The sequence below is a fragment of the Ceratotherium simum genome, chromosome 19, assembly GCF_057802395.1.
Source record: "Ceratotherium simum simum isolate JZ-2026a chromosome 19, ASM5780239v1, whole genome shotgun sequence".
Classification (NCBI taxonomy): domain Eukaryota; kingdom Metazoa; phylum Chordata; class Mammalia; order Perissodactyla; family Rhinocerotidae; genus Ceratotherium; species Ceratotherium simum.
The window spans coordinates 987,597-1,013,152 of NC_141918.1; the positions used below are offsets into that span (position 1 = coordinate 987,597).

Sequence of the window (25,556 nt, forward strand, 5' to 3'; positions counted from 1 at the left end):
AATAATGTTCTATTTTATCGATATATCACAAATTGTTTATCCATTCACCAAATGACAGGCATTTGGGTTATTTCTAGTTTTTGGCTACTATGAATAATGCTGCAATGAACATTTGTGTTCAAGTCTTCATGTAGACACATGTTTTCATTTGTCTTGGATAAATATCCAGGAGTAGATTCGCTGGGTCCTACGATAAGGGTATATAACACTTTGTAAGGTACTGCTATACTAATTTCCCAAAAGTGGTGGTACCATTTTCCACTTCTACTAACAAGATATGAGAGTTATAGTAACTCCTCATCTTCACCAACAAGACTGATATGGCCAGTCTTGTAAATTTTAGCTATTTTAGGGAAAGTGTAGTGATACATCATTGTGGTCTTAATTTGCATTTCCCTGATGTCTAGTAATGTTGAGCATCTTTTCATATGCTTGTCTTATATTTGTATATTTTTTTCTGCTCAGATCTTTTGACTATTTTGTAATTGAGTTGTTTGTCTTCTTATAATTGTGTTCTAAGAATTCTTTATATATTGGCTATATACAAGCCCCTTGTCAGATGTATGTTTTACACACACTTTCTCCCAGTCTATGCCTTGTCCTTTCATTTTCTTAAGTATGCCTTTCAAAAAAAATAGTTTTAATTTTGATGTTAAAAACAATGTTTCATAATTTTTGATACTATTATAAATGTTATTTTTCAAATTTCAAATTCTGATTGTTAGTTACTAGTATGTAGAAATACATTTGTTTTTTGTATATTGACCTTTATCCTGCAAAGTTACTAAATTAACTCATGATGTTTAGTAGCTATGTATATTACATCAGATTTTCAGCATAGATGATCTTGTTCCTGTAAATAAATACAGTTTTACTTTTTCTTTTCCAATCTGGATCCTCTTGTTTCTTTTTCTTATTTTATTGCTACAGTGCAATATCGACTAGAAATGGCCAGAGCAAACATCATTGTCTTGCTCCTGGTCTTAAGGGGACATCATTCAGGCTTCACCATTAAGTATGAGATCAGTTTTAGTTCTTCTTAGATGACTTTTATTATGTTTAGGAGGTTCCCTTTTATTCCTAGTTCACTGAGAGTTTTCTTTCTTTTGTTTTGCTTACAAGTGAATGTTGGGTTTTGTCAAATGCTTTTTCTGCATCTTTTGAGGACGATCATATGGTTCTTCTTTTCATATGATTAATAGTTGAACCAACTTTGCATTTCTAGGATAAACCTCAATTGGTCATGCTGTATTATGTAATATATGTTTCTGGATTGGATTTGCTAAAATTTTGTTAAGAATTTTTGCATTTGCATTCATGAGGAATATTTGTCTGTAGTTTTCTTTTCTTGTAATGTATTTCTCTGGTTTTGGTATCACAGTAGAGATGGCTTCATAGAATGAATTAGGAAGTATTTCCTTCTCTTCAACTTCCTCAAAGAGTTTGTGTTTAATTGGTATTATTTCTTCCTTAAAAAGTGAAGCAATCTAGGCCTAGAGGTGTCTTTATAGAAAAGTATTGACTACAACTTCATTTTTTTCAGTAGTTATACAGCTATTGAAGTTATCTGTTTCTTCTTGAGTGAGCTTGATGATGTGTCTTCCAGGAAGTTTGCCCATTTCATCTAATTATCAAGTTTATTGTCATAAAGTTGTTCATAATATTCCATTCTTATCTTTTATTTTTAAACTTTTTTTTTGAGATAATTGTAGATTCACATGCAGTTGTAACAAATGATATAGAAAGATCCCATGCACCCTTTATCTAACAAGGGCAACATCTTGTAAATTATAGTACAATATGACAATCAGGATATGGAAATTGATACAATCAAGGTACAGAACATTTCCATCACCACAAAGATCCCTTCTGTTGCCCTTTTGCACCAAATCCACCTCTCTTCTCTCCCCAGTCCCTGACCCCTGACAACCATAAATCTGTTCTCCATTTCTGTAATTTTGACATTTCAAGACGTCAGGTAAATAGAATCATACAGTAGGTAAGCCTATTGAGATTGGCTTTTTTCACTCAACATAATTCTCTGGAGATTCATACAAGTTGTTGCATGTATCAATAGGTTGTTCTTTTTTTATTGCTAAGTAGTATTCTGTTGTAAGAATGTACCACTTTGTTTAACCATTCATCCTTTGAAGATACCTAGGTGGTTTCTAGTATTTGTCTATTAGGAATAAAGCTGTTATGAACATTTGTGCACAAGTTTTTGTGTGAAAATAAGTTTTCATTTCTCTGACAAATTATAAGCTGGTATGATAGTTGTGTGTTTAGTTTTTTAAGAAATGCCTAACTGTTTTCTAGACTAACTGTGCCATTTTACATTCCCACCAGCAATGTATGAGTGGTCTAGTTTCTTCACATCATTTGCCAACATTTGGTGGTGTTATTATTTTTCATTTTAGCAATTCTGATAGGTGTGTAGTGATATCTCATTATGGATTTAATTTGCACTTCCTTAATGGCTAATAATGTTGAATATCTTTTCATGTGCTTATTTGCTATCTGTATTTCATCTTCAGAGAAACGTGTGTTCAGGTCTTTTGCCCATTTCTGATTATATTGTTTATTTTCTCTTACTTGTTAAGTCTTGGGAGTTCATTATATATTTTAGATATTAGTCCTTTGTTGGATATGTGGTTTGCAAATATTTTCTCCCTGTCTGTAGCTTGCATTTTCATCCCCTCACTAGGACCTTTTGCAGAGCAAAAGTACTTAGTTCTAATGAAGTCCAATTTATCAAATTTTTCTTTAATGGATAGTACTTTTGGTGTCAATTCTAAGAACTCTTTACGTAATCCTAGATCTCAAAGATTTTTTTTAATACGAGTTTTATACTTTTACATTTTACATTTAAGTCCGTGATCTATTTTGAGTTACTTTTTTCTTGGGTGTGAGATTTAGTTTAAAGTTCACTGTTTTGCCTGTGGATGTCCAGTTGCTATAGCATTATTTGTTGAAAAGGCCGTCCCTCCTCCATTGAGGGAAACACGTTTATGTAGGTCTGTTTCTGAGCTTTGTTCTAGGCCACTGATCTATGTGTCTATCCCTCTGCCAATACCACACGGTTGTGATTACAGTAGCTGTATAATCATTCTTAAAATTGGGTAGATTGATTCCTCCTGCTTTATTCTTGTTTTTCAAAGTTGGTTTAGCTATTTTGGTTTCTTTCCCTTTCCATGTAAACTTTAGAATTATCTTGTCTACATCTACAAAAATATCTTGCTGTTATTTTGATAGGAATTGTGTTAAAACTTTATGTCAATTTGAAGAGAACTAACATCTTTATTACATTGTGTCTTTCAATTCATGAACACGGTATATCTCTCTACTTATTTAAATCTTTGATTTCTTTCACTAACGTTTTGTAGTTATTACCATATAAGTCTGTATGTTTCTTGTTAGATTTACAGCTAAATATTTCATTTTTTGAGCAATTTAAAATGGTATTGTATATTTAATTTTAGTGTCCATTGCTAGTACAGTTGATTTTTAAACTTTTGCAATGTATCCGGCAAACTTCTGAACTCATTTATTAGTTCTAGGTGGTTTTTTTGTAAATTTCTTGGGACTTCCTACAGAGACAATCATGTCATCTGCAAATAGGGAGAGTTTTATTTCTTTTTTATAGGTCTGTGTGCCTTTTATATTGTTTTATTGCCTTACTACACTGGTTAAAGCTTCCAGCCCCATGTTGAATAAGAGTTGTGGGAGCAAGGCGTCCTTGAGTTGTTCTCAATCTTGAGGCGAAATCATTCAGTCTTTTATCCTTAAGTATAATGTTAGCTTTGCATTTTTTTTATAGATGTTCTTTATCAAGCTGAGGAACTTGAGAGTTTTTATCATGAATGAGTGCTGAATTTAGTCAAATATTTTTCTGCATCGATTGATATAATCATATGATTTTTCATTGTTAGCCTATTAGTATGGTAGATGACACTGATTTTTGAATTTTGAACCAGGCTTGCTCAAGTAAATCCCAGTTGGCCATGGTGTGTAATTTTTTTTATATATTGCTAAATTCTTTTTCCTAATACTTTGTTAACAATTTTTGCATCTGTATTCATGAGTGATATTGGTCTGGAGTTTTATTTTACTTGTACTTTGGTTTTGGTATATTGGGAAGTGTTCCCTTCTATTCTCTTTTCAGGAAGAGATTGTTTAGAATCAGTGTTAATTCTCTAAACATTTGGTCAAATTCTCTACTGAAACCGTCTGGCCCTGAATATTTCTTTTTTGAAAGTTTTAAAATTTTGAATTCTGAGCCAGCCCTGATGGCCTAGTGGTTAAAGTTTGGTGCACTCTACTTTGGCAGCCAGGGTTCAGTTCCCAGGCACGGAACCATACCACCCATCTGTCAGTAGCCATGCTGTGGTGGGAGCTCACATAGAAGAACTAGAAGGACTTACAGCTAGGATATACAACCATGTACTGGGGCTTTGGGGAGGGGAAAAAAAGAGAGGAAGATTGGCAACAGATGTTAGCTCAGGGTGAATCTTTCCCAGCAAAAATAAATAAATAAAAATAAAAATAAATAAAATTATGAATTCAATTTACTTAAGCATTTTGGGATTATTCAAATTATCTATTTCACATTGGGACTTGTAGCAGTTTGTGTTTTTTGAAGACCTGATCCATTTCAACTAAGTTGTCAAATTCGTGTGTTCATAGTATTTTCTTATTACCCTTTTGATGTCTCTGGGGTCTATAATATCTCTGTTTCATTCCTGATGTTGGTAATTTCTGTCTTCTCATTTTCTTCATCAGTCTTGCTAAAGATTTGTCAATTTTATTGATATTTCCAAAGAATCAGCTCTTGTTTCATTGAGTTTCTTCATTTTTTATGTTTTTAATTTCAGTGTTGTCTGCTCTTATCATTATTCTTTCCTTCTTTCTGCTTTTTTTTTTTGTAAGGAAGATCAGCCCTGAGCTAACATCTGCCAATCCTCCTCTTTTTGTTTTTCCTGAGGAAGACTGGCCCTGGGCTAACATCCATGCCCATCTTCCTCCACTTTATATGGGACACTGCCACAGCACAGCCCGACAAGCGGTGCGTTGGTGCGTGCCTGGGATCTGAACTGGCAAACCCTGGGCCGCCGCAGTGGAGCGCATGCACTTAACCACTTGTGCCACTGGGCTGGCCCCCCTTTCTGCTTGTTTTTTGTTTTTTCTTTTCTCAGTTTTGAGATGGAGCTTGGATTATTGACTTGAGATGTTTCCTCTTTTCTATTGTAAGCACTTAGTACTATATATTTTCTTCTCAGCACTGCTTTAGCCGTATCTCACAAATTTTGATATGTCATATTTTCCTTTTCATTCAATTCAATATAATATTTGTATTTCCCTTTAGACTTCATCTTTGACACATGGGTTATTAGAAGTGTATTGTTTAGTTTCCAAATGTTTGGGGATCTTTCTGCTACTGATTTCTAGTTTGATTTCATTTTGGCTGCAGAATATATTCTGTATGATTTCAATTATTTTAAATTTGTTGAGGCCCAGGATATGGTCTCTGTCCTGTGCATACTTGAAAAGAATGCTGTTGCTGTGTGGAGTGTTCTATAAACATCAGTTGGATTCTGTTGGTTAATGGTATTATTCAGTTCTTCCTGCTGATTTTCTGCTTGTTTTCTGTCTTTTTCTTTTCTTTCTTTCTTTCTTTCTTTTCTTTCTTTCTTCCTCTCTCTCTTTCTTTCCTTCCTTCCTTCCTTCTTTCTTTCTTTTCTTTCTTTCTTTCTTTCTTTCTTTCTTTCTTTCTTTCTTTCTTTCTTTCTTTCTTTCTTTCTTTCTTTCTTTCTTTCCCTCTCTCTCTCTCTCTCTTTCTCTCTCTCTCTTTCTTTTTCTTTCTTTCCTTCTTTCCTTCTTTCTTTCTCTCTTTTTTTTTTGCTGAGGAAGATTGGCCCTGAGCTAACATCCATCTTCCTCTACTTTATATGGGACGCTGCCACAGCATGGCTTGAAGGGCTGTACGTCAGTGCGCACCTGGGATCAGAACCTGTGAACCCCCGGCCGCTGCAGCGTAGTGAGCACACTTAACCACTGCACCATGGGGCCAGCTTCCTGCCTAGTTTTCTATTAATTGTTGAGAGGGGTGTTGCAATTTCTGACTATAATTGTGAGTTTGTCTCTTTCTCTTTTCAGTTCTTTTATTTTTGTCACGTATTTTTAGCTCTGTTGTTTGAAGCACACACATGTAGGATTGCTTGTCTTCTTGGTAGACTGACCCTTCTATCAATATGTCGTGTCCTTCTCTGTCTGTGGTAAACTTCTTTGCTCTGAAATCTACTTTATCTGATATTAACATAGCCATTTTTGCTTTCATCTGAAAAATGTTTGCATGATATACCCTTTTCTATCCTTTTACATTCAACCTGCCAATAGCATTATATTTAAAGTGAATTTCTTATAAACAGCATATAGTTGGGTCATATTTTTTAATCCACTCTGCCCAATTTCTGTCTTTTAATTGATATATTGAGACCATTTATATTTAGTATAATTATTCATATGTTAGGCTTCAGTCTGCCATTTAAGTTCTGATTTTCTGTTTTTCTCTGTTTTTCATTTCTCTATTTTCTTTTTCCTATCTCCCTCTGGTTTACTTGATCATTTTTTTGAATTCCATTTTAATTATCTATGGTGTGTTTCAGTATATCTCTTTTTATAGCTTTTCTAGTTTTTTTCCTAAGTACTATACTATATATACAGAATTTATCACAGTCTACTCTGTCATTATTTTACAAGTTAGAGTGAAATGTAGACATCTTACTCCCTTATGTCTCTTTACCCTCCCCCATTTATAATATAATTGTATTAAGTATTTTCCCTACATACATTTAAACAACACGAGATTGTGTTATAATTTTGCTTCAACTATCAGACATAATTTAAGGAACTCAAGAGGTGAAGGGAAATGTGTTTATTTAGTCATATTTTTAATTTTTTAAATTTTTCTTCCTTTCTGATGTTCCAAGTTTCCTTCTGTTATTATTTCTTCTCTGTTTATATCTTCCTTTAGCCATTCTTTTAAGTAAGGTTTGCTGGTGGCAAGTTTTCTTAGTATTCCTTTGTGTGAAAATGTCTCAATTTCCTCATCATTCCTGAGGGATATATTCACTGGATATAGGATTCTGGTTTGACAGTTCTTTTCCTTCAGCACTTGAAAAATATCGTGCCACCTCATCTGGCCTCCATGGTTTCTGATGAGAAATACTCTGTCATTTGAATTGTTTCTCCTTGATAGGTAAGGTGTCATTTCTCTTTCTCTGCTTTCAAGATTTTTTATTTGTCTTTATTTTGTGCAAGTATGATATGTCTTGGTGTGCATTTCTTTAGTTTTATTTTGTTGTGGGTTTACTCAGCTTTTTGAATCTATAGGTTTACGTCTTTTGCCAAATTTGGAAAGTTTCCAGCCATTATTTTTTTAAAAGCTTTCAGCCCCTCTTAATCTTTTCCTTCTGAGACTCTAACACACATGTTATTATAGTTCCACAGTTCTCCAAGACTGTTTTTTTTTAAAGTATGTTTTGTTGTTCAGATTGCATAATCTCGATTGTTCTATCTTTAAGCTCACTGATTCTTTCCTCTGTCTTCACCATTCTGCTGTTAGCTGAGTCCTTCTAGCTCTGTTCTAGCAGGGGTTGGGGGGGCACATTGTTACTTCCAGGTGGCAGTAAAGTCCACATTCTCCACTTGGTCTCTGTTGACATCTGAGGTAAGGGCATTGTGCCTTACTGCTGGGCAGGGTGGGAATTGTGATTCTTCACTAGGTTTCCACTGATATGTCTCTGGCTAGGAGGCTTAGGAGAGTCTTGTTACTACTAATCCCCACTGATGCTAGGTTGGCCTCATTACTGCTGAACAATAGTGTAGGTCCCAACTCTTAACTAGGTCTTCTTTGATATTTCCCCAGTGCGGAGGAGGGGAGGACAGCTTGTTACTGCCAGATGGGGTGGAAGTTCAGGCTCTCTACTTAGTTTTTCTGTTATCACCTTGTTGGGAGTTTGGGGTTCCTCATTACAGACTAGAGAGGATGGAAATCTGGGCTACCTGCTTGACATTTGCTGGCACGGATGAAGGTGGAGCCACAGTTTTTCTGTGAGGTCTGGCTTTAGTAAAGCAGACATTGTCTAAAGGTTTCCTTTCTTTCCAGGCTGTCCCTTCCATGGTCCTTGAACTAGAGAGAGTAGGCTTTTGTTGTCTGTACTCATGGTCATTTCTTGGTTGATAGCTTCTTCAGCAACATGTCTGGGATGCATGAGGCAAATGGAACACCAAGGGAACTTGCCACCATGTCCTTGGGGCCTGAGGTCCATAGCAGGTTTGCCTTCTTTTCTCCACCTTACAGAGTTTTCTTATGTTTGTTTAACACACACACACACACACACACACATGTTCATTCACTGTTTTTAGTTGTACTTAGAGGGAGAAATAGGGAAACACATGTCTACTCCATCTTCCAAAAAGTGAAAATCTTTTAGATTGGTAATTTGTCTTCTCTCTTTTTTCGTGATCAATCTGGTTAGAGGTTTATCTATTTTACTGATGTTTTCAAAAAACCAGCTTCTGGCTTTATTGATTTTATCTGAAGTGTTTCTGTTTTCTATCTCAATGATTTCTACTCTGATCTTTATTATTCCTTTATTCTTCTTAGTTTGAGTTTTATTTACTTTTTCTTCTATAGTGTTTTGAAGTGTAAGCTGTGGTCATTCATTTAGGACCTTTTTTCTTTTCAAGTACAGGCATTTAGTGCTATGCATTTCCCTTGCTTATAGCTGCATTCCACACATGTTGATTGTGTTTTCAATTTTGTTTAGTTCAAAATGCTTTCTTATTTCCCCTTTGACATCTTCTTTGACCAACCGGGTATTTAGAAGTGTGTTGTTTAGTGTCCTAATATGTGGGGGATTTTCACATATCTTTCTGTTGTTGATTTCCAGTATAATTTAATTATGGGCAGAGAACATCGTATTACTTGAATCATTTTAAATTTATTAAGACTTGTCTTATGACTCAGAATATGGTCAATTTTGGTAAATTTTGCATGTGCATTATAAAAGAATGTTTATTCTGCTGTCGTTGGGTGAAGTGCTTGTATACGTGTCAGGAAAAGTTGGCTGATGGTGTCCAACTCTTTATCTCAACTAATTTTTGGCCTACTTTTTCTGTCAATTATTTAGAAAGGGATATTAAAATCTGACTAAAATTGTGATTTTTTTCTGTTTCTCCTTTTAGGTCTAATAGTTTTCACTTCATGTATTATTGAAGCTCTCTTATTAGTGGTATAAATATTTAGGATTGTTATGTTTTCTTGACTAATTGACACCTTTATCATTATGGCATAACTTTCTTTATCCCTAATAATATTCTTTGCTCTAAACTATGCTTTTTCTGATACTTATATAGCTTTCTTTTGACTACTGTTATCATTGTATATCTCTTTCCATCCTTTTACTTTTAACCCATTTGTGTCTTTTTATTTAATGTGTGTTTTTTGTAAATGTCATATATTTGATCTTTCTTTTGGAATCCAAGATGACATTTTTTCCTTTTAATTAGAGTGTTAAGACCATTTATATTTAATGGCCTTATTGATATGTTTGGATTTAGATCTGCCACCATACTATTTGTTTTCTCATTGTCTACTCTGTTCTGTATTTCCCTTTCCTTTCTGTCAGTCTTCCTTTGGATTGTTTTTTTTTTTTTATGATTTTGTTTTATCACCTTGGCTGTAACTCTTTGTTATGTAATTTTATTTTGCGAGTTGCTTTATGTTTAATATAATACATATTGAACTCAGCATAGTCTCCCTCCAAGTGCTATTACCCTGTTTCACATATAGCCTAAGAATTTTTCTACAGTGTACTTCTATTTCTTTTCCCTTGGATATTATGCTATGTTTTCATACATTTAACTTCTCCATATGTTATAAATCTCACATTTCATTACCATTCTTTTTGCTTTAGACATCTACTAACTTTTAAATGGATTTAAATAATAAGAAAAATATTTTTATAATTATTCTCCAGTTACCATTTCTGGTGCTATTTATTCCATTTCACAGGTACAGGTTGGCATCTAGTTTTATTTTTCTCTGTTTGATGGGCTTCCTTTATCATTTCTCGTATTGTGAATCTGCTTTAGTTAAATTCTCTCACTTTCATTTATTTGAAAAGTATCTTTATTTTACCTTCCTTTTTGTTTAGGATCTTTTCTAAAATTTTGTCATGGTAAAATATACATAACACAAAATGTACTGTTTTAATCAGTAAGTGTCCAATTTGGTGGCATTAAGTACGTTTATGATGTTATGTAACCATCATCATTATCTATTTCCAAAATTTTTTATCAACCCAAGCAGTAACTCTGTACTCATTAAACAGTATATCTCCATTCTACCCAACAGATCTATCTTTCTCTTTTTGGGGGGAAAGATGTTTTTTGCTGGGTAAAGTATTCCAAGTTGACCTTTTAATATTTTTTACAGTACTTTAATAATATTGCTCCACTGTTTCCTAGCTTCTATTATTTCTGACAAAAAAAAATGATGTAATTCTTATTTTTGTTTCTCTGTGTGTAATGTATCTTTTCCTATGGCTGCTTTTTAGATTTTGTTTTCACCATTTTAAGCAATTTAATTATGATACGCTTTGTTGTAGCTTTCTTCATATTTTTCATGTTTGTGCTTGATTGAATGTCTTTGATCTATGAGTTTATTATTTATTATTTTCTCAAAAGTTTTTTTTTAAACAAATTTTATTTATTTATTTGTTTTGGTAAGGAAGATCAGCCCTGAGCTAACATCTGTGCCCATCTTCCTCTATTTTGTATGCAAGAAGCCACAACAGCATGGCTTGATGAGTGGTGCATCAGTCCTCACCTGGGATCCAAACCTGTGAACCCCAGGCCACTGGAGTGGAGCACGTGAACTTAACCACTATGCCACCATGCCAGCCCAAAAGTTTTTTTTTTCTTTCTGTTATTTTCTCTCCACTTTCCTTTCAGGACTTCAGTAACAATTATATTAGGCTGCTTAAAGTTGTCTCATAGATCACTGATGTTCTGTTTAATATGTTTCAGTTTTTTTTTCATACTGGGTTTTATTTTAGTTAGTTTATATTGCCATGTCTTAAAGTTCACTAATCTCTTCTTTTGCCATTTCTATTCTATCTTTAATCCTATCCAGTATACTTTCCTTCAGGAAGTCATATGATCAGCAAAAGAGTTTGATCCTAATACTAAGACCAGTTTACAGTGGAACCCAGTTTGTCATGCTGCATTATGTCTTATTTTTCTCCCCAACTCATCAAAAAAGTTCACAGATTCAATTGAATATTTAAAAAATATTTTCAGAGCATATTTCCTCAAGTTTATGGCATCATGTCTATTTGAGCAGCAGGTTATTTGTTGTGCAATTTAAAGGTAAATTGTCCTATCATCTTTTGGCCTTGAAAATTAAGAACCCCAAGGCAAATTTTATTCTATAAGCATAGTAACTAATTGGTAGTAATGAATCTAAAATAATTGACATGCTTTACTCATATGTGAATAAGTTAAAGCGTAAATTAAACAAATGATTGACCTATCCTCCAATACTTAGAATAGTGGTACATTTTATATACTGAATAAAAATAGGTTGATTGAGTGACTAGAAGGAAGCATTATACCGTTTCTTAATTGACTATAATAATTTTGCTTTTGTTTTTTTAACTCAGCTTATATTCAGGTCACTGTGTTGAAATTAATTATGGGTAGCTTCTTCCAGGTTCCATAGGGAGGAGTGAAGTGATTTATTAATGATGCCTTCCATACAGTGTGAAGGGAATTGATAGCATTCTATCTATGCTGTAGTCAATGAAAAATTAATGTCATTTGATTTGGTAGATACTTTAGTCACCTACCCAACAGCCATTCTTCTCTTTCTTTTGTCTTGCTGGCAGAACCCACCTCCCATAATGAAAAGTGATAATACTAGATACTTGAATTTCCAATCAGCCTTACACTTTAGATATGAGCATATGATTTAATCCTGGCCAAAAGAAGCTGAGAGTGAATATCCTAGAGGTTGTGATAAAAAGATAGAGATACATGAAGAGAACCTTTTTGTGTTGGACATGTGATAATTATATGCTTAGAGTTTTTGTGGCTCTAATATTACCTTGAAGGGAAGACCAAACAAGTTGTAGACAAGGTACTCCAGAGCCCTAACATTCTTGAGATATTAAATGAATAGTGTTATCATCTTGAAGAATTGCTTGGGAGTGACATCATCAACATGGCAGAATATGAGTTTTCTACCTCCAAAAGAACACCAATTTAGACAATCTCCCATGGATGAGAACGCCTTTGTGGAAGTCCAGGAGTCCAGTGGAGAAGATCCAGTGCAATGTTGGATGAAAAAAAAAAGTCCAGAATTGGACACATTAAAGAGAGTAAGAGGAACAGTTTCATTTTACCTGAGTCACCCTTCCCCTAAGGTGGCACAGCTCAGTCACAAGAGAGATCTTCTTGACCCATGACTTCTCTCATGGGCGAAAGTGAGAACATTGCCCATGAGAACCCAGTGAGAACCCAGCTTCCCTATTTGTGCAGGATGGCCAGCAAAGATGCCACCACTTCTTTCTTGCCCCATCCAGAATACTAAGGGGTACTGTGAGACCGAGGGGGCAGGGAGCAGCTAGGGAAATAACAGCCAGGGCTCTAGGAGGGCATCAAAGAAAAAGGATCCAGCTAACTTCTTTGCAGATTCCATCAGGAAGGCCACCCTAGAGCTGTTGGGGATGTCTCACCTGCAGATCCCCCCCAACTGGTCCATAGGCACCCTCAATGCTATGTGCACCTCAGGTACACACACTCCCACCCAATAGATGGCTCCGTCTATGCACCCCAAGACAGCAAGAGAGAGCCTTTGCTGAAAAACAATCCTGAAATTTATGTGGAATCACAAAAGAATCCGAATAGCCAAAGCAATTCTGAGAAAGAAGAACAAAGCGAGAGGCATTGTACTTCCTGATTTCAAGCTATATTATAAAGCTATAGTAATCAATAAAGTATGGTACTGGCATAAAAGAGACCCATACACCAATGAAATAGAATCAAGAGCCCAGATATAAACCCAAGCATATATGGTCAACTAATGTTTTACAAAGGATCCAAGAATATTTAATGGGGAAATGATAGTCACTTCAATAAATGGTGATGGAAAAACTGGATATCCACATGCAGAAGAATGAAATTGGACCCCTACCTTATGCCCCACAAAATTTAACTTGACATGGATTAAAATCTTAAATATAAGACCTGAAACCTTAACACTCTTAGAAGAAAACATAGGGGAAAATCTCCCTGACATTGATCGTGGCAACAACTTTTTTGGATATGACACAAGCAAAAACAAACAAATGGGACATCAAACTAACAAGCTTCTGCACAGCAAAATATACAATCAACAAAATGAAATATAATCTATGGAAGGGGGGAAGATATTTGCAAACCACATAGCTGATAATGGGTTAATATCCAAAATATACAAGAAACTCATACAACTCAACAACAAAAAAACATAATCCAATTAAAAATATGCAGAAGATATGATTACACATTTTTCTAAAGAAAACATACAAATGGCCAACAGGTACATAACTAATCATCAGAGAAATGCAAATCAAAATCACAATGAGCTATCACCTCACACCTGTTAGAATGGCTATCATCAAAAAGACAAGAGACAACAAGTACTGATGAGGATGTGTAGAAAAAGGGACATTTGTGCACTGTTGATGGGAATGTAAATTGGTTCAAGCACTATTGAAAACAGTATGGCAATTATTCAAAAATTAAAAATAAAACTACCATATAATCCAGCAATCCCACTTCTTGATATATATCTGAAGGAAATGAAGTCACTATTTCAAAGAGATATTTGCATCTCCATGTTTATTGCAGCATTATTCACAATAGCCAGGGTATGGAAACAACCTAAGTGTCCAATAATGAGTCAATGGATAAAGATATGATATGATTAATATAAACATATATAAAATGGAATATTATTCAGCCATAAAAAATAAGAAAATCCTGCCATTTGTGACACATGGGTGGACCTTGAGGGCATTATGCTAAGTGAAATGTCAGAGAAAGACATACACTGGATGATCTCAATTATATGTGGCATCTAGAAAAGCTGAACTCATAGAAACAGAGAGTAGAATGGTGGTTGCTAAGGGCTGAAGGGTGAGGGAAGTGAAGAGATGTTGGTCAAAGGGTACAAACTTCCAGTTATAAGATGAATAACTTCTGAGGATCTAATGTATAGAATGGTGACTATAGTTAACAATACTGTATTATAAAACTTGAAAGTTGCTAAGAGAGTAGATCTTAAATGTTCTCACTATGCAAAAAAATGTGATATTGTGATTTATGAGAAATATATATTTGGGTATTCAGGTGACCAAAATATATTTCGCATATATATTTTGTCTTGATCCATGTTTCCTGGCTTACGGATCCTAAATCCCTTGAAATTTCTTGTGATAAAAGCAATAAAAGTGTCTTTTGTTATGTTAATGAGGTGAATTTTGGAAAGCCCTTAGGTACCCAAAGGATGGGGAGCTGGTTGCCATTGGAGCCAACCATGTGATTAGAGGGTTGGAAATTTTAGTCCCACCCTCTGACCTCCAGGGAGGGGAGAGGGCTGGAGGTTGAATCAATCGCCCATGGCCAATGACTTAATCAATCATGCCTATGTAATGAAGCCTCCATAAAAACCCAAAAGGACAGGGTTTGGAGAGCTTCTGCATTGAGACCGGGGAGAGTGGAGCACCTGGAGAGGGCATAGACGCTCCATACTCTTTCCTGTACCATGCCCTATGGCTCTCTTCCATCTGGCTTTTCCTGAGTTATATCCTTTTATAATAAACTGGTAATCTACTAAGTAAAATATTTCTCTGAGTTCTGTGAGCTGCTCTAGCAAATTAATTGAACCTGAGGAGGAGGTTGTGGGAACCTCTGATGTATAGCCAGTTGGTCAGAAATACAGGTAACAACCTGAACTTGTGACTGGCATCTGAAGTCCGAGCAGGAGGTCATGGGAACCTCAAATCTGTAGCCAATCAGTCAGAAGCACAGGTGATAACCTGGACTTGTGACTGGCAACTGAAGTGGGGGGTCGAGAGGCAGTCTTGTAGGACTGAACCCTTAACCTGTGGAATCTGATCCTATCCCTGGATAGATAGTGGCAGAATTGAGTTAAGTTATAGGACACCCAGCTGGTGTCAGAACACTGCTTGTTGTATGTGTGGGGACACTCCTCCCATGTTGGAATTGGTGATCAAAACCCATTTTAGGTAATTATGTGAGGTGATGGATGTGTTAACTAACCCTAGTGTGGTAATCATTGCACAATACATACGTATCAAATCATCACATTATACACCTTAAACTTACACAGTGTTATATGTCAGTTACACCTCAATAAAGCAGGAAAAAATAATGTTATCATCTTCCTTCAAACTTCTGGCTATGTGAGAAACATAAACCATAATTGTTCAAGTTACTGTTTCTCAAACTTTAATGTGAATATAAACCCCTTGGGGATCTCGCTAAAATACAGATTTGGATTCAGTAGTTCTAGGGTGGCCAGCCCTGGTGGTCTAGCGGTTAAGATTCAGTGCTCTCCCCACTATGGCCCTGGTTTGTTTCCCACTCAGGGAAGCACGCTACCCATCTGTTGGTTGTCATACTGTGGCAGCTGAGTGTTGCTGTCATGCTGAACCAGCACCATCACCCATGGTGGACAGATTTCAGCAGAGCTTCCAGAATAGACAGATTAGGAAAAAGGATCTGGCCACCTACTTCTGAAAAAACTAGCCATGGTAACCCTGTGAATAGCAGTGGAGCATTGTCTGATACAGCGCTGGAAGATGAGAGGATGGTGCAAAAAGACCAGGCAGGGTTCTGCTCTGCTGTCCACAGGGTCACTAGGAGTCAGAATCCACTTGAGGGCACTAACAACAAAGCTTGGGTAGGACCCGAGACTCTGTGTTTCTAACAAGTGTTCAGGTGGTCCTGATACTCTTGTTTTATGGAATTAGGCCATTTTGATTGGGAGTATTCATAGCTGAAACATCCTAAGGGATTCCCTAGTACTTGATGATGAGAGCCACCAAGCACACTACAGCAAAAAAATTTTGGCAAAGAACACACTTCATAAAGTTTAAGGAATTTGATGATAGAATGTAGAATTTAATGTACTTAGCTAAGGCTACACACAGCAGTGTGATGGTGAGTGTTTAACAACTGGCTCTGTGGGGGAAAAAAAGATCTGGATTTTAAAAACCTGGCTCTCCAAGGAAGAAAAGCCATGCCAACTTCCTTCATGTAAATACTCCCGCCATGGCTGGCTTCAAGCTACTAACGTGATACCATTGAAAGGGGATTTGGGAGGAGATGTGCACAGCTGTCTCCTGTGGTCCGGTACCAGCCAGCTCCACCACATCGCTAGCTCTGTAAACCATACCCCATTAAATCAACTAACTGCACACCAAAGAAGGCTCTGATTTAAAAAATAATATTCCTTTCTCTGTTTATAAGATGACGTATATTTACATGAGTAATAAACCTGAGTATAAAGAAGGAAGCAAAAACAATTCATAAACTTTCAGATAACTTACACTTGAGTTTTTGGTAAATGCTACTCTAAGTCAGAGTTCTTAACTGTAAGCAATAGAGACTGGTTTCCAGTTTAATTAAGCAGCAAAGGACCTCATTAAGTGAATGTTGAGTCGCTTGAGAATTGTTGGGAGTCTAGGAGAGTCAGATTTGCTAAGCAGCCAGGGCAAATAGCCCAGACTCAGAGCTGGTTCTTTCTGCAGAACTCTTCCTGCTGCCAGATAGAATAGTCCATGTCTCATCTCTAGGGACAGTGGCTCCTGAGCCAAGGTCTGTGACACTTGCACAGGCCAGTTTATGTGTGTATGCCTTAACTACAGACGAATTCGGGGAAAGAGTATTGGCTCCCAGATTTTGGAGGCCACTCTTGCCTCCCACCAGGACTTAAAAGGCAGAAAATTCCCCAAATATTGGAAGGATATTGAAAAGCCAAAAAGAATAATACACTTTCACTATTATATTAAAATTGGGATCATGCAAAATATACAGTTATGTATTTTGATTTTTAAATCAGTTAGCATTGTGTCATGAGACTTTTCTTGTCATGTTCTTTCAGAGCATGGTTTTAAGGATTCCATAATATTCCACCATACACTACTTCCAATTGCACAAACCCCAATTTTTTTTCTGCAAATACCAATCTCTTTAAATTTTCACAACTTTTAATTTCAATGACTTACCAAATATTGGACTTCATACAATTTATCAAATCCGGGAATCAACTTTCTCGGTTTCTTAGTTTTAGTCTAATCTTTTGTAACTTAAAAAATTTCAACCATCTTAAGTTTTTGGCATATGGATTGAAGGAGTGTCTGTTTCCAAGAAGGAAATACCTCTGTGGCATCTGGCATGCAAAGGATGCTGTAATGTCACTTCATAGGTATGCTTTAGCTGGCCCATGGCAAAGTTCTGCTAGACTCTAGATTTCTTCACCTATTATTGAGTGGTGTCTCTTGAATAACTCTCAATTCATTTGGGCTCCTGTTCCTGAATCTTTGGAAAGCAACCTTTTATTTTTATTTGTAATATTTCTTAGAACTGTGGTCTCAGAAATTCTTTAATTTTACTTTTACATCATGTGTTGTGTGAGCAGTAACTACGTATGTGTGGAGAACCGTAATGTCAGTATAAAATGTGGCTACAGACTGCTAACCAAACTGGTCTTGTCAGAGGTGAAGCTTCCCAGATTACAGCGTGCCCTGGAACTCTGTTCTTCTTTTTCTCACTTGCTTATCTAGGCTTATTTGTAACTTTCTCATGTAGAAAGCTAATATTTTATCTCTTTTAAAATCATATAACTATGCTGCCTTGCTATTAAATTCCTTCAACTGCTTACGCAAAATGGCTATTGAATGGTTTGAATTAATATTGAATGATGGAAAAGGAAAAACATCAGTTACTATGTGATTTTTGTTGAAGTTCAGCAAGTATATTTAATGTACATTAAGAAGTTAAATTTATGCATGTCTGAGAATGTCTAGTTTATTCTCTCATACTGTTCTTCAGTCCAATTTTGATAAAAACTTCATTAATTTTAATTTAGATATTTTTCATTATTTTAATATCAAAACTTTTAACAGAGTTTTGCCAATTAAAAATGGCTTTTTTTATCATCTATCCAATAAATATATCCTTCTTTTATTTTTTGATCTGTATGTAACACTTTTATAGTGCACTTTGTATAAAGTGCTAACATTCATATTGGATAAATGGTAAATTGTTTTGAAAACCATATAGAAACTAAAACATTTTGTTCAAATCTGACAGAGTTCTGAAAAATTAGAATATTTTTTCTGAGTTTGTGGGAAAGGAAGTCACTCATTTAATTGACAATCATTTCCATTAATTTGGATTTTAACTACTTAAGGTGCTAAGGCATTTTATCTTAATTCAAACTAATTTTAAAGTGTACTGTAACTGCTAAGTTTAGCATTAGAAAAATATACATAGAAGCACAAGCCCAGTTATTTCAGTAAGAAAATTATTCTCTTTTCAGGGAGGAGGAAATTTCACAGAAGCTAGTAATAATAGTTCATCAATTTCTTTAATTCAGCTCCCAAATTTTGGTATTTTAGATACTTTAAAAAATAAAATACTTTTAGACTAATCATAAACTGTTATTATCATTAAACTTCTGGAATGAAAAAATGAGGGAGCTGATATGGAAAAGATTAAGACACTGAAAATTTTCACTTGATTAATTCTGCAAGCCATTTTTTAGTGACATTATGCAAGTGCACAGAGTCTGTTCCCACAGGTGGCCACTGTGCTTGGATGGTGGCTGGCACTGATTGATGTGGTATGAAAACTGGATTCTGGGCCCTATAGGCCCAGCTCTTTGTATAAGCAAAAGAGATGACTTTAATGTGTGTGAAAGTGGCAGAGGCCCACCATCTGTGGGGCATGTGTTCTGAGACTCTGCTGAGTGGGAATAAATTTATCATGATTCAGCCACATCTCCTGCCAAGACCATACTCTTGACCAACAAGTGGGCCAGGGTTAGGGGCTGCGGGCTATGGACAGAGGTCACAGAAAAACTAACGGCCTTGCTTGGGTTTAGACCTCCCCCCCCAGCCCAGTATTATAACCGATCAGAATCTTTATAAACATAGAACTTGTTCTGAATAGTGGACCCTATGGCCATGCAGGTATACCATGCCTGTGCCAGGCATAGTCTTTCTGGCATAACATCTGAGAGTGGAAAGATACAACACAGGAGATCTCAGTGCTAAAATATTTCAAGTCTCTGGAGCTATTCTGGGCATTAATAATGCCTGTCAGCCTATCAACAACACAAATGCCTTTGGAAGAGTTTGACAACATTTTAAAAAATGATTCTTATAAAAACACCTGAAGATAACTGATAAGAAAATACATATAGAATATACATATATGAGCTCATGCATAAAGATATATGCATGTACTAAATATTCTGCTGAAGATAACACCTAGGTATGGAAATTATTTAACTTTCCACAACTCTATGCTAGAAGTACTTCTCAGTAGCTGATGTTTTATTAACCACTGCTAGTCAATGTGTAAAACAAATAAGAAAAATGCAAACTTTGGAACTATTTAAATAAATTTTAAAAAATGAACTCATGGCCCTAACATATTAACTTGCTGCTCTCAGATTAGCTTCTGTTCCATGAGGTTGTACAAGATGCCCTTCTCTCCAACTGCTGGTGTTCTACGCACTGCAAGCTGCGAGCTGCTGAAGGACAAGAAGTTCTCTGCTTGCTCTTCTCACGTAGGTAAGTCTCCTGGAAGATTTTATGTATACCCAGGGAGGGAGGCCCATGGAATCAAAAGTTTGGAGTCACTGCTAATACATTTTTATTTTTGAAAACATATTTATTATTTTCTTGACATAAGCACCTTCCAAGTGGTTTGAGTAAATATCTAAGTGGTTTGAGTAAATAAACAGCATTTATATTTTTTCCCTGAGCATGTGAACAGTAAACTTCAAAAAAATTACCACAGGAATCATGTTTAGGAAGAAAACAGTTCACCTTTGTGACTTATATTAATTTTACTCAATGCTATTGAGTGATTTCAGCTTTTAATTGGCTTCCTCATGACCTGAAAACTTTGATTTATCTCCTGTTTGATTTCCTTTAGAGAGTTAGTGTACTCACCATAGAGGTCAATTTCATTATAGTTAGTCTTTTTATTTATTTATTTATTCATTTATTTTCCTGAGGAAGATTCGCCCTGAGCTAACATTCGTTTCCAATCTTCCTCTTTTTTCTTCTTGCTTGAGGAAGATTAGCCTTGAGCTAACATCTGTGCCACTCTTTCTCTACTTTTATGTGGGGTGCCGCCACAGCATGGCTGGTGAGTGGAGTAAAAAGAATAATCTGAACCTGGGGAACCCAGGCCGTCGAAGCAGAATGTGTGGAACTTGAACACTTGGCCATGGGGCTGGGCCCTGGACTTTTTAATTTGGTAATATATAGTTTATTTTCTTGGCCTAGTAATAAGATATACTTTCATAAGGTGAACGAATTAACTCTATTATAGAAAAGTTTTTTTCTCAAAAGAAGTTACATTAAAATATATATTTACATTTATCTTAGTATTTTCTCCCGTTTTATGATGGACTATATTTATTTGGTCCTTTCTGTATGATCAACTAATAATTATTTCATATAACAATTTATTATAAAACTATAAATAAAATCGAGTGGTGTTATGAAATGAAAAATACTCTCTACTCACCACCAAGTCTTACTATCGCAATATAAACTCTTTTAATTTTTAATTTATTTAGCTTTATGGTGTTTATCTCTATAACTTCAAATAAAAAAATTATGCATCTATTTCTAGATTTGTATATTTTAATCAATAATTATAGATTCCTGCTAAAAAAGATGCAGCATTTTGCTTCTTTACACTGAGAGCCTTTCCTTCATTTTATTGCTGTTTTATTTTTAATTATTTTCAATTCTTTAATTATTTAAAAATATTGATTACTTTTAAACATTAAATAATATACATAAAACTCAACTTTCTGAACCTGTATTTCTTGACTCCAAATAATGTAATAAGATGAAGTTTTCAGTGCTATAATTACCTTTACTTTCTCCCTCACCTCTCAACTTCTAATAAGTCACTTTCTATGATTAAAGTTTACAGCATTTATACTTTTTCCCGTTTTACTTAGTCACTATGTTTTATCTATAGACTGATGCTATAAATTGATAGTCAATAAGTGATTTTAATAATACAACATTTTGATATTATCATTTATTTATAATATTATTCAGTGAGGGTATAAGTAGTATGAATTGACCTTAAAAAGTAAATGTAGGAAATTCTGCTCTTGGCCATCATAAAATAGGTTGTTTGGACCAACTCTCCCACTTAGAACAACTAAACAAGGTGGACACGTTTTGTTTGTTGAATTGGAAGGCTACCAAAGCAGTAAGGAATGCAGGGTCAATACCCAGGAGAAGAGAGAACTGTAGGAATGTGAACCCAGAATGTGGGGCTCCTTTTATCCAGAGAAATCTGCTGATTCTGAATGTGGTGGCTGAGAAAATAAGAAGCTGAGCAAATCTTCCAATAGATTTCTTAGACTGAAGGGGCAAAAGTGGAAGTCAGATCCTCATGAGAAAAGGCATTGGAAAAAAAAGAAAAACCTAAGCAAACAAACTTTTGGTTGGGTTCCTAAATGGCTTCCCTCTAGGAATAACAGTAAACCATTAAAATACCATTTCTCAAAGGATTTGTCTGATTTCAAATAACTTCAATACCTAATTTGGTTAAGATGATCTGAAGTTTGTACTTTTCCTAGTCTAGCTGCCTGCCAAAAACAAAAGTAAATCCTCTTAGGTAGATGTGACATAATTCAGTGCCTAAAATTATCTCTACAAATTTTCAAATACAATGTTTGACACCTAATAAATACTAGCTAGACAGATGAAATAAAAAGGAATAATCCAAACCAAGGAAAAACAATAAAAATTGAAAGTGACACACAAGAAATTAAGATAATGCTATTCAGACACAGATTTAAAAATAACTATGATTAATATATTCAAGAAATTCAAAACATGATTGAAAATTAAGCAGAGCAGTGGAAACAATTAAGAAACACCTAGTGAAAATTCTAGGACTGAAAAATAGAATAATAAGAAAACAATAACTCAATGGACAAAGTACATGCAATTAGACACCATTGAAAAGAGAATATTGACTGGGAAGACAAATCAGAAGGAAATAGCTAGATTCAAGGTTAGAAAGACTAAAAAAAATAAAAAACAGAAAGAAGAGTGTGAAATATGGCTTAAATATCTGACATAAGTATAATCTGTGTAACAGACAAAGTGGAGATAATGAGACATAATCAATATTTAATGACATGGTGATTGAGAATTTTCCAAATTTGATACAAGACACCAACTAGACATATCATAGCAAGAAAGTTGAAAACCAAAGACAAAAAATTTAAAAGTGGACAGAGAAGACATATTATCTTAAAAACAGTGACTTTAAGATGGATGGCTTAATTATTAATTGAAACTGTGGAGACAGAAGATATTAGATTTTAAAAATGTTTAAATTGTTGAATGACTGCAGTTGAGTGGGGAGAGAGGGAATTATCTTCTATCAGTAATTCTAGTTTATTTATGGGACCAAGACACCAGGCTGAGCACCCAGACACGAGAGGAAAAAAATAACAGCTGTCCTAGAATCCAGCAAAAGTGTCTCTAAAAATGAAAGCACAATAAACAAATTTCTATACAAATAAAAAGGGTGAGAATTTGTCACCAGCACAACTGCACTAAAAGATCTTACAGTTGCTATCTGCCATCTGCCAGATGTGAAATAGTTGTCATTGAAAGCATGTGAGAAAACTTGTTCATAGCTGTATAAAAAACTTCTATGTTTTGATATTTTGCTAAAAGCACTGTTCAGACTAGGTATCAGCATCTTGGAAGAAAACCTTGACACAAGAATGGAACACTTTTATAAGAAATGTTTCTTCACTAATGTTCTTGATAAGGTAGAAGACAAAAGGTGTGGGAAAACATGGATATTGATGACTCTCAGTTAAAAAATGACTCAGCTGGGGCTGGAAATATATAAGATGAGCCTGGAGAATCTTGTAAGTGCCAGAAAATAAAGAAGTACAGGCATACCTTGTTTTATTTTCCTTCACTTTATTCCACTTTGCGGATATTGCTTTTTTTTTTGGTGAGGAAGATTGGCCCTAAGCTAATATCTGTTGCCAATCTTCCCCTTTTTGCTTGAGGACGATTGTCACTGAGCTGACATCTGTGCCAGTCTTCTTCTATTTTGTATGTGAGACGCCACCATAGCATGGCTTGATGAGTGGTATGTAGGTCTGCGCCCAGACCCTGAACTCACAAACCCTGGGCCGCTGAAGTGGATTGCATGAACTTAACCACTATGCAACTGGGCCAGCCCCCAGATATTGCATTTTTTACAAGACCCTCCACCAGCGAAAAGATTATGACTTGCTAAAGGCTCAGGGGATGGTTAGCATTTTTTAGCAATAAAGTATTTTTTAATTAAGTATATACATTGTTTGTTTAGACATAAATGCTATTGCACACTTAATAGACTACAGTATAGTGTAAACATAAATTTTATATGTACTGGGAAACCAAAAAATTTGTGTGAATCATTTTATTGTGATATTTGCTTTATTGCAGTGGTCTGGAACTGAACCTGCAATATTTCTGAAGTATGCTTGTACTCAAATAAAGACCCACAATGATGGGGGCATGTCAAAGAGATGCTGGAGCCAATTGAAAGTTCCCAATGGCCAAAACTGGAACAATTTGAGCAACAAAATAAGAATAAAATTGAATTATAACCCAAAGTATAAAGTAAATACCCACAAGTCCATACTGATATAAATAAATGATTGGATAAAAAAATAAATGGGGAGGAAGAGACAAATCTCCTCTGCAAAAGAATTTCAAATAATTTATGTAGATACTCCCCCCTTGAGAAGGTGAAGTGTAACTTAAGTACAGAGTATATACATCGTGACTTTCTTCCACAGAGGGGAGCGTGGACAGAACAACTTCACAGTGGACGAACCCGACAAACAGGACTCCGGCAGGTGCTCAAGGCCAGCCTCCTGACTGTGTGCACCCTGGACACGATACCACGGCAGTCTCCTACAGAACCCATAACCCCGCAGTCATGAGAGGAAGAGAGGACAATGCCAACAGAGGGACATTCTACAAAATACCTCACCAGTACTTCTGCAAATTGTCAAAAACAAGGAAAGTTTGAAAAATTGCCACAACCAAGAGGAGCCTAAGGAGAAAAGACAACTAAGTGTAATGTAGTATACTGGATGATATTCTGGAACCTAAAAATGACATTAGGTAAAAACTAGGGAAATGTGAATAAACTATGGACTTTAATTTATCAATATTAGTTCATTCATTGTGACAAATATACCATGCTAATACAAGATGTTAATAATAGAGAAAATAATAGAGGAAACACTGGGTGTGGAGTATATTGAAAATCCGTACTATCTTTGCAACTTCTCTGTAAATCTAAAACTATTCTAAAATAAACAGTTTATTTTTAAAAAGTGATTCAGAAGTGTTTGGCTTTGAATCTGAAGATGCTCTAAAAACAATTTAACATTTTATTTATTTTTAATATATATTATATAACACTCATGTATAAAAAAATCTAAAAAGCTTTTAAAACATTTTTTAATAGAAACTTTAAAGCATATCCAGTAGAGAGAACAGTATAGTGGACCCAAATGTATCTGTTATCTAGCTTCCAAAGTTACCAACTTTCTGTCACTTTTGTTTTATCTATCATTGCTCCTAGATTTTGGGGGATGTGGGATTCGAAATCAAATGCCAGATATCGTGTCATTCTTAAATTCTTCATTGTATATCTCTAACATATAAGGAAATAAAAAACCCATAGCCATTATAGTACTATTTCACTCACTGGTATTAATAACAATTCTTTAATAAAGGCTAATACCCTGTCCATATTCAGTTTTCCCTAGTTACCTGAAAAATTAATTTTTACAGTTGGTTTGTTGAAATCAGTTTTCAAACAAGATCCACACATTGCATTGGGTTAATATATATCAAGTTTCTTTTAATCTATAATAGTTCATCTTTTCTTCATGCCATTTTTTTGTTAAATAATCAGGTTTATTTTTGTAATACAATTTCTCACATTTTGGATTTGGCTGTTTATATCTTCATGGTGTCATTTAACATGTTTTTCTAAAATAGCTCTTTCACTAAGTATAAAATAAAATTTCAAATGATAAAAATATTGTGTTATAATTTAATTAGTGGCATTCTGTTTTCTTTCTTAGTGATATATAAATGTAATGGTGCATCTTACAA

At 35.1% G+C, this 25,556-nt stretch overlaps 1 protein-coding gene across 2 annotated transcripts in view; it reads left to right on the top strand.

Moving 5' to 3' along the window:
* LOC147914483 (uncharacterized) overlaps positions 1–24,770 on the top strand; it is a 118,644-nt gene extending 93,874 nt beyond the window's left edge. Inside the window, exons 3-4 of one of the 2 annotated variants that reach the window (XM_087443735.1) lie at positions 19,814–19,934; positions 23,865–24,770. In XM_087443735.1, coding sequence (XP_087299861.1) covers positions 19,814–19,934; positions 23,865–23,878 — 135 coding nt within the window. In that variant the 3' untranslated portion in view covers positions 23,879–24,770. The remainder of the gene's footprint in view (positions 1–19,813; positions 19,935–23,864) is intronic. The other variant, XM_087443734.1, reaches the window with a different exon arrangement.
* The last annotated feature ends 786 nt before the right edge of the window (positions 24,771–25,556 follow it).